This window comes from Vulpes lagopus, chromosome 6 (genome assembly GCF_018345385.1).
Source record: "Vulpes lagopus strain Blue_001 chromosome 6, ASM1834538v1, whole genome shotgun sequence".
Lineage (NCBI taxonomy): Eukaryota > Metazoa > Chordata > Mammalia > Carnivora > Canidae > Vulpes > Vulpes lagopus.
The window spans coordinates 82,461,157-82,475,732 of NC_054829.1; the positions used below are offsets into that span (position 1 = coordinate 82,461,157).

At 35.4% G+C, this 14,576-nt stretch overlaps 1 protein-coding gene across 11 annotated transcripts in view; it reads right to left on the reverse strand.

The window, feature by feature from the left end:
• Positions 1-14,576, reverse strand: part of SEC31A (SEC31 homolog A, COPII coat complex component) — a 77,006-nt gene that overhangs the window by 43,656 nt on the left and 18,774 nt on the right. For all 11 annotated transcript variants that reach the window (XM_041758709.1, XM_041758716.1, XM_041758714.1 and 8 more), the window contains exons 7-11: positions 13,382-13,524; positions 10,442-10,541; positions 7,210-7,371; positions 6,845-6,997; positions 1,357-1,593 (exon numbers count right to left, since the gene is read on the reverse strand). In XM_041758709.1, the coding sequence (XP_041614643.1) occupies positions 1,357-1,593; positions 6,845-6,997; positions 7,210-7,371; positions 10,442-10,541; positions 13,382-13,524 (795 nt within the window). The remainder of the gene's footprint in view (positions 1-1,356; positions 1,594-6,844; positions 6,998-7,209; positions 7,372-10,441; positions 10,542-13,381; positions 13,525-14,576) is intronic.

Consider the following 14,576-nt stretch of genomic DNA (forward strand, 5'->3'; position numbering starts at 1 on the left):
GGCTTGAACTCATGACCCCAAGATCAGAGTCAAATGCTCTGACTGAACCAGCCAGGCACCCCAAAGCTTACTTTTAACACACACATATATATATATATATATATATATTTTTTTTTTTTTTTTTTAAGATTTTATTTATTCATGAGAGACACAGAGAGAGAGAGAGAGAGGCAGAGACACAGGCAGAGGGAGAAGCAGCAGGGAGCCTGATGTGGGACTCGACCCCAGGACTCCAGAATCACGCCCTGGGCCAAAGGCAGGCGCCAAACTGTTGAGCCACTCAAGGATCCCCTAATGTATATTTTTTATAAATACAAATTAACTCATGTCCAATGGTTATATTCATGCAAAATGCAATACTGTGAAACACTTGATGTCCTAAAACTCTTTCCCAAAATTAGTATTTACAAGATATAAAATTCTGTAATTTTATAATTTAACCTTATTGTATTCAAGATCTCTTTGGAAAATTCAGTATCAAGAAACAGACATTCCACTGGAGGTAAAATAAGCAACCAGAAAACTCTATTTCCTATTGTCATAAATACAATTCAGTAAAAGGAAGGAGAAAGGCCTCCAATTTCCCTTCCCTATAACTCTTCCTTCTTTTCCTATTTTCCTTAACTGGATCTACTACAGGAATTAAATATTGTTTTTATTATACTAAGCTCTATGTTATAATTTTAAAATAGGTCTGCCAAATGTTTAATCTCTCTCACTTAAATACAGTCATTACATCATTTTTTTTCTTATTTAAGTACTTCATAATAGGCTTTTCAAAGCAGAGAGGGAAGAACTCTTGATATAAAAATACGGTTGTGTGTTCTTTGTAAGCTACTTTCTTTCTTTCTTTCTTTTTCAAAGATTTTATTTATTCATGAGAAACACACAGAGAGAGGCAGAGACATAGGCAGAGGAAGAAGCAGGCTCCCTGCGGGAGGCCTAATGTAAGACTTGATCCTTGAGTCCCTAGGATCACGATCTGAGCCAAAGGCAGATAGATGTTCAACCACTGAGCCACCCACTTACCCCTCTTTGAAAGTTTTCTTTAATTTCATCATGAAGCTCCTGAAATCACAATCTTGCAATAACTTTTTTTTTTTTTTAAGATTTTACTTATTCATTCATGAGAGACACAGAGAGAGAGATGGAGAGGCAGAGACTCAGGCAGAGGGAGAAGCAGGCTCTATGCAGGCAGCCCGATGCGGACTCAACCCGGGGCCTCCAGGACCATGCCCTGGGCCAAAGGCGGTGCTAAACCGCCAAGCCACCAGGGCTGCCCTAATAACTTCTTTAATAAGAACAGATTGAGAAAATCATGGGGATAGTTAAATTTGCAGATAATCTCAACTTTACCTTCAAAAAGGACCACACATGTTTTTCAAATTCAGTCTGAGAAGCATCGATTTTTTTCTGACAATAACTGACAAATCCTTGTGACTGCACAACTTGCTGCAGTTGGTCCGATCGGCTGAGGAATTCCTTTTCTGTTACAACCTGGCTAATGAACACATGGTGTTGCTGCTGCTGCTGCTCAGCTCCCTGCTGGGACTGTATCTTGACATTCTCAAAGGTAACCAGTTTGCCTCCAAACTATGAAAGAAAAAAAAATGAACAGTTAATTTGAACACAAGGATAAGGCCTAAAAGCATGCTCCTGAAAAACCTGTTAACGGAAAGAACTAAGACCTTAATAATCACTTTGGGTAAAATTAGCTGATACAGACACCCATACTCCACAATCTGACCCCAGCCTTCAATGATCATTTTTCTTCATACCACCTATCTTCTAGATAAAATGTACTATTCACTGTGTCCCAAATTTCTTACCTACTTGCTTTTACTAACTTCCACATATTCAATGTTAACTTCTCTTCAAAGCCCAGGCAAGGGATCCCTGGGTGGCGCAGCGGTTTAGCGCCTGCCTTTGGCCCAGGGCGCGATCCTGGAGACCCGGGATCGAATCCCACATCAGGCTCCTGGTGCATGGAGCCTGCTTCTCCCTCTGCCTGTGTCTCTGCCTCTCTCTCTCTCTGTGACTATCATAAATAAATAAAAAATTAAAAAAAAAAAATTAAAAAAAAAAAAAAAAAAAAAAAAAAAAAAAAAAGCCCAGGCAAATGCCACCTCCTCCACTCAGTTGCCCTCAATATAATACAGACCTCTTTTGATTCCACTATTTGCTATTCAAGTATTTGCCTCACCTTCTGTTCTCGGCTCTAAGTTTTATTTATTTATTTATTTTTTTAGACAGAGTAGTCTTTTTTTTTTTTTTTTTTTTAATTTATTTATGATAGTCACAGAGAGACAGAGAGAGAGGGGCAGAGACACAGGCAGAGGGAGAAGCAGGCTCCATGCACCGGGAGCCCGACATGGGATTCGATCCTGGGTCTCCAGGATCGCGCCCTGGGCCAAAGGCAGGCGCCAAACCGCTGCGCCACCCAGGGATCCCTCGGCTCTAAGTTTTAAAGGGCAGTAGAATATGCCCCTCCAAAATACACCATTTGGTGTAAGGATTATTTTGAGCTAAGGACTACTTTGGAACACAGCAGGAAAGAAGGGCACCCTGACCTCTGCTTTTCTTCCTTTTGAAAACTGGAGATGAACTCCCATGTGAGAGCTGCCCTCTCTATACCAGGGGGAAAGAAACATTTTTATCATAGAGGTGAGAGAAATCTGTACAAACAAACCTTGTTTAAATAACAGTTACCTTCCTTTAGTCTCAATACTTTAGTTACTTTTCCACAAGTGCCATTCTTCATTCAACCTAGTATATAAGCCACTTGTTTATGTCTCCATTTCACAATGGTGGCCCAGGTATACATTAAAATCTGTCTGTTTTTCTCCTGTTAATTTGTCTTATATCAATTTACTTCTCAGGTCCACATGAAAATCCTCAGAGGGCAGATGCAAAGTTCTGCCTTCCCTATACTAACAAGGATTGTGGTTCTGTATCTACTTTATTCTTGTATCTCCTATAGTACCTAGTATTTGCCTTGTATATAGCAAGTAAACAGTTAATTCTGATTAACAAATGTATACAAATAAAAGTAGGTAAAGAAGGAAACACAGGACCAAATCTGGTTCTTTACACTCAGTAATTTTTGTATGAGGATTATTGTTTTTATGTAAACTTATTTTTTTAAATGTCTAAGTTTTTGTTATGTCAGACACTGTAGGAAATACCAACAAAACCTTACCACTATCCTTAAGGAATTTAACATGAGAATAAACCTGAATACAATATGCATTTGTGAGTTCTAGATGAGATGCAGGTAATACCACACATGATAAGAACTTCACAGAAGGGTAAAACTGCTAGGTTTCCCCAAGTTTTAGGGAGGTTGGTAAAAATTGCACCCCCCAGAAGCAAGACCTAAGGTTTCACAAGAGGATTGGGGTTATTCATTTACTTGGTTCTATGTCATAATATTATAATATTACATAACCATAAATATGTAAATGCTATGTTAATTGAATTTAAATAAAAAATATATAAAATTTTTTAAAAAGGCACATAAAAAATAATATAAGTGCTGCTTGGTAGTCATCATATTTTCAAACCAACCAAAAAACAAATATGGAAAACTTAAATATTGGTACTGAACACAATAAAAATATTTTTAAAGTCTTAACAATAAAAAAATAATTTACAAAAATTGGTAGAAATAAAAAATTTGGAAAGAAGAAAATTGGAAAAACTGGAATGGAGTATACAAATGCACTAATTTAATATTACATAGAAGAGTTTCAATTAATACCATATGAAGTTGGTATATCAAGACATGGATGTTTAGGTGAATTATTTATATTTATAAAGATAATCACAAAACCAATACAAACTTCTAAGACTTCAATGGTAAACTAAAGATATTTGAGGGGGACACTGACATTTTACCTCTCATGTCCACAGAGAGGGCATTTTCTTTGTACTCTGTAAGAGGAACTAGCAGAGGAAGAACACTTCTGGCCTCTCTCTGTCCTTCACACTGTCCTGGGAGAGGACTGACTGACATTCTTCAGGAAAGAAATGCAGCATGCTTACATCAGCTCTTCAGGGCTTCTTTTTATTTTTTATTTTATTTTATTTTAAAGATTTTTATTTATTCATGAGAGACACATAGAGAGAGGCAGAGACACAGGCAGAGGGAGAAGCAGGCAGGCTCCATGCAGGGAGCCCGATGTGGGATTCAATCCCAGGACTCCAGGATCATGCCCTGGGCTGAAGGCAGGCGCTAAACAACCACTGAACTACCCAGGGATTCCCCAGGGCTTCTTTTTATATCTGTCTTCCCACATGGAGAAACAGTCCATATGGATAAGCTGCCTGCACCTTCAAGGAAAGCTCTACAGCACCTAGATTTGTCAGTAACTAGGTTAGTAAGGCTGCCTAATACAGAAGCGAAGCTAAAAAAAATGATAATTAAATCAGATCCTGGGGATATAGAGGCAAACAAAAAGCCCAGCTCTCACAGAGTCTATGTTCTACTTTGTTACAAAGTCTACTATGGTTGGACATCTAGACTGTAGCCTCTAATCTAGCTTACTGCAGCACTAAAGGTGATATTTTGATTTTCCATCTCTCTTACTTGGTTCTAAACTCATATGGGGAAGAAAACAGTGTTATTTATTGTCTTTATAATACTCCAATACTAGCAGTGGAGAAGAAATGAAGAAGGGGAAGATGTTCACTACTCATTTCAAAGATAAATATATTTGTCAGGCACCACTAGGCATTGGAAACATACCTATGAACTAGACAGTCTGTCCTCAAGAAGCTTTTATCTGGGGGGATCTTTTCTGTAGACTTTAGTTTTATTTTAAACCTTGTACATATACAATTTTATAGTAATAATTGTCTTAATTACTTAAGGAAGGAAGGAACTAACTGGATGAATGGTTAGTATTCAGTAAAAAAAAAAAGTGGAAACTCATAAACAAAGGAAAAGATATACAAAGGCAGGAGGACAATTAGTAAAGAAAACTAAACAGGAGGGATGAGAAGATTAATTAAATACCGAGAATGGATTTATGAGTGACATAATAAAAGGCCTATTTTAGGAAGACCAATCTAGAGATGTGGTATAGATTGGAGAGAGAATAGACAGGCAATAGACATGCAATCATATTAACAGTTTAGTGTGAAAAGATGAAGAACTAGGCAGAGTAATGTAATTTACAAGCAATGTAAAAGAAAGAATTACATCTGAGATATATGTAAAGAGCAGTATTTGGACCTGAGGAATGAATATAAGAGGTTGAAAGAAAAGTTCTGAGCCTAATAGAAGAATGATAACAAGAATGCAATAGTAACTGCAGAGGAGATCATTCATTCAGTTTCAGATAAAGTGAATATACAGAGTTCTATGATAGGTATAAATTGTTATGATGATAGGGAAGCTGAATAATTTATTTTATTTTTATTTTTAAAGTATTTCTCCAAAGACGACATATAAATGACCAATAATATATACATGAAAAGATGCTCCACATCACTAATCGAAGAAAATGCAGATCAAACCACAATGAGATATCATTTCACATCCATAAGGATGACTGTTATCTAAAAAAACAATATAACGTGTTACTGAGGATATAGAAATTAGAACCTGTGTGTACTGCTAATGGGAATGTAAAATGGTATAGCCACTGTGGGAAACGGTATGGAAATTCCTCAAAATATTAAGAATAGAATTACTATAAGATCCAGTAATCCCACTTCTGGGTATATACTCAAAGTAATTGAAAAAAGTATCTCAAAGACCTATTTGCCCACAAACGTTCATTGTAGCATAGCAAGAGGTGGAAGCAACCTTAATGTTTATTGATAGATTAATGAATAAAGAAAATGTGGACTATCATTCGGCCTTTTATTTTTGTTTTTTTTAAAGATTTTATTTACTTATTCATGAGAAACACAGAGAGAGGGAGGCAGAGACATAGGCAGAGGGAGAAGCAGGCTCCTGTAGGGAGCCCAATATGGGACTCATCCTGAGACTCCAGGATCATGCCCCGGGCCAAAGGCAGACACTCAATGGCTGAGCCACCAAGGCTTCCCTTAGCCTTTTAAATGTAGGAAATCTTGTCATACATGGCAACATGGATGAATCTGAGGACATTATGCTACGTGAAACAAACCAATCACAAAAAGATACTCCATGATTCCATTTATATGAAGTATCTAAAGTTGTCAAAGTCACAGAAACAGAAAGTAGAATGTGATTAGCAGGGGCTGAGGAAGGGGAAAATGAGCAGTTGTTCCATAGGAAGAGAGTTACGGTTTTGCAAGATAAAGTTCTGGAGATCTGTTGCACAATAGATGTATATAGTAAACATGCTATACTGTTAACTTAAGGGTTATTAACACTTAAATAGGGTTAAGATGGTGAATTTTATGCTACATACATGTTTTTTACCATTAAAAAAAAAGAAATTGGCAATTTAAAGAAAAGTTGGAAGGAAAAAAGAGAAGGAAGGAGGATATACAGATACACCTTCCTTAAAGAAAAAAAGAAAAGATATGAAGGAAGGAGAGATAGAGAAGGAAGACAAATTTCATAAGGGGATGGACAGTGTGAAGGTTGCACAACAATATAAATGTATTTAATGCGACTGAACTGTATGTTTCCAAATGGTTAAAATTGGTAAATTTTATGTTATTTATATTTTATCACAATTTAAAGTAAAAAAGAAAAAGAGAAGGTCCCAATTTTCTTGAGAAACCAATCTGTATGATGAAAAACCTACAGATACATCAAATCCTCTTCCATCTGAGTGATCCTATAAGAATGCTTTATTACGAGTACTCCTTTGTGCTCATGGAACATAAAAACAAATCCACCTACTGAAAAGGAAGCACCAACAGGCCTTCGGATCCACTTTGGTGGCTTCTTCAGAGGCAACACTATATTATGCTGAGCAGTCTGCTGAGGAATTTGTAATGGAGGAAGGGGCTGTCCTGTGCCAAAGGGATCAAGATTCCCAAAAGATGATGAAAGCTAAAAAATATAATAACATGAGAATTTGTCATTTATATTTTTAATGAAATTTATAGGATTATGTTATATGTTTAAGTCATAACCAAGAAATAGTTTTATCACAATTATCCAATTAATCAGTAGCAGTGATCAGTAAAGTCATTTTCAAAATAATTATACAATAACATGAAATTTTTCAAGTGTTATGATCAAATCTTAACACTTCCTATTACCTTGTCAGCTTGTTTCTGCCTTAAGCCATCTGCACTCCCACCCATGATAGAATAAACACTGATACGCCCATCAAAGGAAGCAGCTGATAAGACAGCAGGATTTCTGGGACACCACTGAATATCAAAGCACCACTGTGTATTGGTGGGAAGTTCATATAACACCTAGACAACAAGAACAAAAAACGTCAGAAAACAGTATAGCCACTTTACAACCAAAACTCTTGAATTAATAAGATCAACATGTGCAGCTTAATTAAATAATTCCTTTCAGAAAGTGTCTTGAGCCAGGAAAAACAACAGTAAAAATGTGTTTAAAGTATAAGAGGAGTCCACTATGATTGTCTATTATGATAAGAAAGAATGCTTCAAAATTTTTATCAGATTTAGAATACATATTAAAAACTAAGGTTTTTATGTTTTTATTGAAGTAGTAGTAGTAGGTGCATCTGAAAGACCAAAACAAATTAAAGTCAGCTTGTCAAACTCTAAAAGATAATAGCCTCCTGCCCAACTGTTTCTGCTGGCCAAGATCCAAACAAACATATTCAGACTATCTGAAGATCACATTTAGAAAATAACCTCAAAAAAGAAAGAAAAAGAAAATAACCTCAAGAAGGAAGAATTCACTGAGAAATTTGGGTTTTAGTCAAGCAAAAATATGTATGCACCATTTGTATTACTGTAGAATGGAAACAGGTTCAGCATAGTTTAGGAAAAAAATATAGAAAAATTATAAAAAATGGTTGATATAAAACCAGTAATATTTATTGCTATCTGAAAGTTAGTGTGCTGGTAACTGATGCTCACAGGAGCACAGGTTTTATTGTTGTTTTTTAATTTTTTAAAAATTTATTTGAGAAAGAGAAAGAGAGAAAGAGACCATGTGCACACATGAGCAAGGCGAGGGGGAGAGGGAGAGGGAGAATCAGATTTCCTGCTGAACAGGGAACCTGAAGTGGGGCTAGATTCCAGGACACATGCTTATCCAACTGAGCCACCAGGCACCCCAGTTTTATGGTTTTAAGAAGTCAAATTATCTTAATTTTGACTTTCTGGGACATTTTCAATATTTTATTTTATAAGAAAACAGAATTAATTGAAAAGGTACTTAGCCTACTCATCTTTAAGGCTTACACTGGTCAATAAGACTCATAGTCTCCTGATATTTAAATCCCTGTTCTATTCCTAATTTGCACTTGAATTAAAAAATCTACTAAAATTTTAGTTGCAGCATGTACTAAAAGTTTATTTCTTCAAAGTCCAAGCACCCACAACCAATCATATGCAAAAATTCATTTTATCAAATCATATAACTAAGAAAATTAGAATAGTAATTTCCATGGTTTCAAACTCACTTGGAAAAGCACAGCATAAAATGCAATTTTATTAGTCTACAAATCATACGAGGCAAAACTTACAACTTTAATTTTTTCTCATACCTCCCCTAACTTGAATGTTTCTATATTCTTATAGTTATCATTGCATCTGAAAACTTTAAAACACAAATCAAAGGCAGTCCGGGTGGCTCAGCGGTTTAGCGCTGCCTTCGGTCCAGGGTGTCATCCTGGAGACCCAAGATCGAGTCCCATGTTGGGCTCCCTGCATGGAGCCTGCTTCTCCCTCTGCCTGTGTCCCTGCCTCTCTCTCGCTCTGTCTCTCATGAATAAATAAATAAAATTTTTAAAAAACAAAACAAAACACAAATCAAATAATAAAAGTGCCTGTTTCTATTTTAATATTATGTTAAATATGCTAAATATATTATTGATATATTTAATTGTATTATTATATATCGATGACTTAAATTATATTAAATAACAAATATATTTAAGTGTTATATGTATATAAATAAAATATTATAGATTAAAACCTATTAAAAATATATTTTTTAAAGATTTTGTGAGAGACAGAGAGAGAGAGGCAGAAACACAGGCAGAGGGAGAAGCAGACCCCATGCAGAGAGCCCGATGTGGGACTCAATCCCAGGACCCCAGGATCACACCCTGAGCCAAAGGCAGACACTCAACCACTGAGCCACCCAGGCATCCCAAAAACCTATTGAAAATATTCTTATTTCTATTAGCATTCCATCAGGATAACTAGCAAAATACTTGCAATAATCTATCTTAATTATAAAAGGTAAAAGTTGAAAAGCTATAATTAGTATCTATGGTTTTGATGGGTAAAATAAGTGATGGGGATTAAGGATTGCATTTATGATGAGCACAAGGAATAAGTCTGGGAATGCTGACTTATATGTAATATTGAAAATGTCCCACAAAGTCAAAATTAATAATCACTATATTGTACACCTGAAATTAATATAGTATTGTATGTTAACTGGAACTAAAATAAAAACTTAGGGGACCTGGGTGGTTCAGTTGGTTAAGTGTCTGCCTTTGGCCCAAGTCATAATCCCAGGGTCCTGGGACTGAACCCCACATTGGGCTCCCCATTCAGTGCCGAGTTGGCTTCTCCCTCCTCTCCCTCTGCTCTTCCCCTGGGACTCACGTGTGTGTGCTTGCGCTCTCTCTAATAAATAAATAAAATCTTAAAAAAAAAAACTTAAAAAAACAAAAATTTATGGTCTCTTGCCCAACACAGAAAAAGAGGGAAACCATTTGTTCAACTAAGAAAAATAAATTTCAAAATACTTAAGATTTTTTAGCCCATTATTTTAATCCAAAACAATTAAAAGCAATTAAATTATATTTATGTAACATTTATATTTAGTAAGGGGTAAAATTTCCCACAGCTAAATTTCTATGGGTAGAACACAGTATTATATTCCTGCTGGATAGTTCAGAAGAGAGATTAAAAACATACATCTACTGATTTCCAGAGAGGATCTTCAGGAATGGTAAAGCAGAAAAAAGACCCAAATCTTGAGCACTCCTGCTTTAAAGGCACTGATTCCAGAGATCACATGTTAAGTAAATCAAACCAGGTATTTCTGAGTACAGGCAGACACCTTTTATTGGAAATGGGGAGTGAGGGATGATGACTAATTTCAAACATATTATTTCAACGGCTGATTTTCTTGGATGAAACAGATGAGCTTAAATAATGTTCCTGATAAAATCTCTGCTAGATTAACATTTCATACATACCTCTATTTCCATGTCCTTAATTATATTAAGGCACTATAGAATCCATATGGAAAATTTCTTATTCAGCTAGAGATAAAATAATACAGTAGCTATAAATCTAATAAACATTTCCTCCCCATTACCTCTCCTGTGTTTGGGTTGGAGCAGAGAATTTTAGCATCTTTTCCACAGCTCAGCAACAATTCAGGATCTGCCATGCTCCAAGCAATTGCCAAAATCCCCCTATAAAAACAAAAGATGAAGAAATTTTTAATCTTGAAGAAACCAAGTCTCCAAATGATTCCTATCTCGGCTCTGGAGATAGGTACTGCTGAAGTATAATTTCATATAATCTTTACAGAAAGCAATTTAGGAATGTGTATGCTCTTTGATCACTATGAAGATACTCAATATCCTCTCAGAATCAGGAAAACACAGTATAGGAAAAGAAACCAAACTAAGACTGGCTTTTGTTTCTAATATTTTATTTTTAAAAAGTTAAAATCTTTATGGGGCAGCCCAGGTAGCTCAGCGGTTTAGTGCTGCCTTCAGCCCAGGGCGTGATCCTGGAGACCCGGGATCGAGTCCCATGTCAGGTTCCTTGCATGGAGCCTGCTTCTCCCTCTGCCTATGTCTCTGCCTCTCTCTCTCTCTGTGTCTCTCATGAATAAATAAATAAAATCTTTAAAAAATAAAAATAAATAAAATCTTTGTGAAAATCATAAGGCTCATCACTCTGACTCACTGGTTTGGCCACATTCACTTTATGATTTTTTCTCTCTCCATAGATACACTGACCATTTGAGAATTAATTACAGATATTATGACATTATCACCCCTACACTTGTCTCTGAGGATTAACACATTCTTCTACATAACCATAACACGATTACTTACTAAAAGTATTTATTTTTATATAGTATTTTAAAATAAATAGTCCATGTTCAAATTTCCCCAATTGCATCAATAATATACTTTATAACTGCCCCTCTTAGAATCCAATCATGCATGTTAAGAATTTCAAGGCATGTCAAGAATGCCTTCTAAAGAAATTTGTATAAACTTATTACTACCTTCTAAAGAACATTCACATTTTTACAAGTATTAAAGAAAAAAAAATCACAGAATTATAGAGCTGAAAGGACCTTAAGTATTATATAGTCCAACTCCTGCATATACTAGAAAGAGAAAATTGAGAAATCAGAGAGTTGATTTGCTCCTGCAACTCAGTATAGCCTTCTGTCTTGCTAAATTACGATCCCTTCTAAAACTGGCAGTAGAATACAGTGTTATGAGCACAGGTTCTGGGATCAGAATGTTTGGACTAGATAGTCAGCACATATCTAGTCATGTGACCTAGGCCAAGTTTACCTTTCTGAGCTTCAATTTCCCAATTATAAAATAGATTAACAGTATCTACACAATAGACTTGTTATGAGGATTAACTACCTTAACATTTCAAGTACTTGTACACTTTACATTTTATATAAATGTTAGTTGTCCCCCAACTATAATGTAAACTCCCAGAGGGCAGGGATTTTTGTCTATTACTGAATCTTAGTGCAGTGCTTGGTACAGAGCACATGTTGAATAAGTATGTGTTGAATGAGTGAACAATACCTTAACTAACATGGGAAAAATATTGAAATTTATCAGAATCATCTCTTCTTTACCAAAAAGCTGATTGAAGCATAACATCTAAATAGAGTTACATCTTTACTAGACTCTTTTTTCCTTTATAAGAAGCTAAAGGAGAGGTCACAAACTTCAAAACTTTAGTGTACAAATCCACTACCCTGGGAAAATGGGATTTAAAGCTTTAGTCTAAATATCCCTAAATAAGAAAGAAAACCCAAAAGTGTTCAGAAAATGTTATTACAGGGATCCCTGGGTGGCGCAGTGGTTTAGCGCCTGCCTTTGGCCCAGGGTGCGATCCTGGAGACCCGGGATCGAATCCCACATCGGGCTCCTGGTGCATGGAGCCTGCTTCTCCCTCTGCCTGTGTCTCTGCCTCTCTCTCTCTCTCTCTGTGACTATCATAAATTAAAAAAAAAAAAAAAAGAAAGAAAATGTTATTACATTAAAATGGATTTGTTTCTTATTTAAAGCTGTTAAACAAATATATATAAATTCCCTGGGTACCTGAATACTAATGATAGGAAACAGGCCAAATTACAATTGAATTTAATGTTGCCAAACCTAACATGAAAAAACTTGCATATCCTTTTTAAACTAGTTTTAATTTTTTAAAGATTTTTTTTTTTTTTTTTTTAAGATTTTGTTTTTTTTTAAGAAATCTCTGTGCCCAACATGGAGCTTGAACTCACAACCCCTGAAACCACGAGTCATGCGGTCTACTGACTAAGCCAACCAGGCACCTCTCTCATATCTTTTCAGAGAATCTGCACATTTATTACAATTAAATGCAGGGGTGCCTGCATGGCATAGTTAGTTAAGTATTGGACTCTTGGTTTTGGCTCAGGTCCTGAACTCAGGGTCATGAGATCAAACCCCACACTGGGCTCTGTGCTCAGTCTGCTTGAGGTTCTTGCTCCCTCTCCCTTTCCTGCTTGTGCTCTCACACTTTCTCTTATAAAAATCAATCAATAAATCTTAATAAAAAATTAAATTAAAGCAGAATAACCCACCTAATTTCTCAAAAATGCTTTTTAAATAGAAACTTAGAACTAAAACAAACTTTTTAACTCTTGCTTGTCATTGAATGTTACGAAACACTCTTCTTAAGTACAATGACTCTAACAAAGATCAATTGTATAATGTCAAGAGTTGCCCTAAAGTGTTGTGGTATTCCGGAATTTTGATCTATTAATTATTACATGAAAAAATAATGGAAAATCCTTTATCACAGTTTTGTATTGTTATGATATGAACTGGCTACCATTTTTGGGAACAGAAAATCAGATGACTATTGCTTCAAATAAAAACCATTTACATTAACTTTTACAAGACAGAGACAAAGTAGATTCCTTAATTTAAAAATAATTATCTGATAATTCAAAATAGTAAGTAAATATGTTTTTGAAAATAAATAAATCAAGTTCCTTAGAAGAGCAGCATGATACCTGGCATGGTTTTCCAAGACACGGAGTGGAGAGGAAGCAAAACGAAGATCCCACATCTGGACCACTGGTAATCTATCATCCTCAGAGGCAAGGACCATCTGAGTCGCAACATCAGGATGCCACGCTAACCCAGAGCAATGCATCTGCAGATAGTTAAGGCGCACAATGTATCAATCTTATTACTTCATGAAGAGCCAAAATGAGCTTGAGGAACATGCCTTTGTTGAAACAGTAGATAACATGAGCTCAGGCTTGGTTTATTAAAAAACAACAAAAAACAAAACCTAAAACTATTAAATTTTGAATCCTGACAGCTATCTCTAGAGCCTTCAAGCTATGCTGCCTCCTTAAAACTATTAAATTTTATTAAACAGCCTTAAACAGTAGTCTTAAAAGTAAAAGGTTTATTTATTTATTTATTTATTTATTTATTTATTTATTTATTTATTAAAGTAAAAGGTTTAAATGTTTAAATGGTTTCAGTTCATCCAGCTATTCGATACATAGCACCATTCTGGATCGGAATAATTCTATACTAAAAATGAGTTGATCTGTCAAAATTGTACCTAGAGAGAAAATTTTATATAAATTGAAAATTTAATACTTTCAGAAAAATAAAAACAGATAAAAGATTACAGGGTGCCTGGGTGACTCAGTCATAAGCATCCATCTCTTGATTTCAGCTCAGGTCATGACTCAGGGTCCTGGGATCGCCCCCACTTCAGGCTCCGCACTCAGTGGGGAATGTGCTTCTCCTATCTCTCTCCCTCTGTTCTCCTTCTAGCAAGTCATGGGTGCTCTCTCTCAAATAAATAAATCTTTAAAAAAATATAATAAAAATCCACATCCTTCCTCTGTTTTGTAAAAAAATCAAGAAAAAATGTCTAAAGAAACCACTACCATTTAAAATTTCACATGGAATACATTAACAGTATTATTGAGAATTACCTGGAAGTTTAGGTTCTACTAAATTTTCCAGAAGACAATAGAAGTGCTTATTGTATGCTTTATTCAATTGAAATTTGTTGTAAAATTCCTAATTCATTGAAAAACAATATCCTGAAGAAATATTCATCTAAATAGTTTTTTGTTGTTTTTGTTAAATTATATATGTATTCTCTGATTTAGGCAAACTTGTTTTTAAAGATGTCAAACCAAACAATGTAATTAAAAACAAAGTAACATGGCAGCCTGG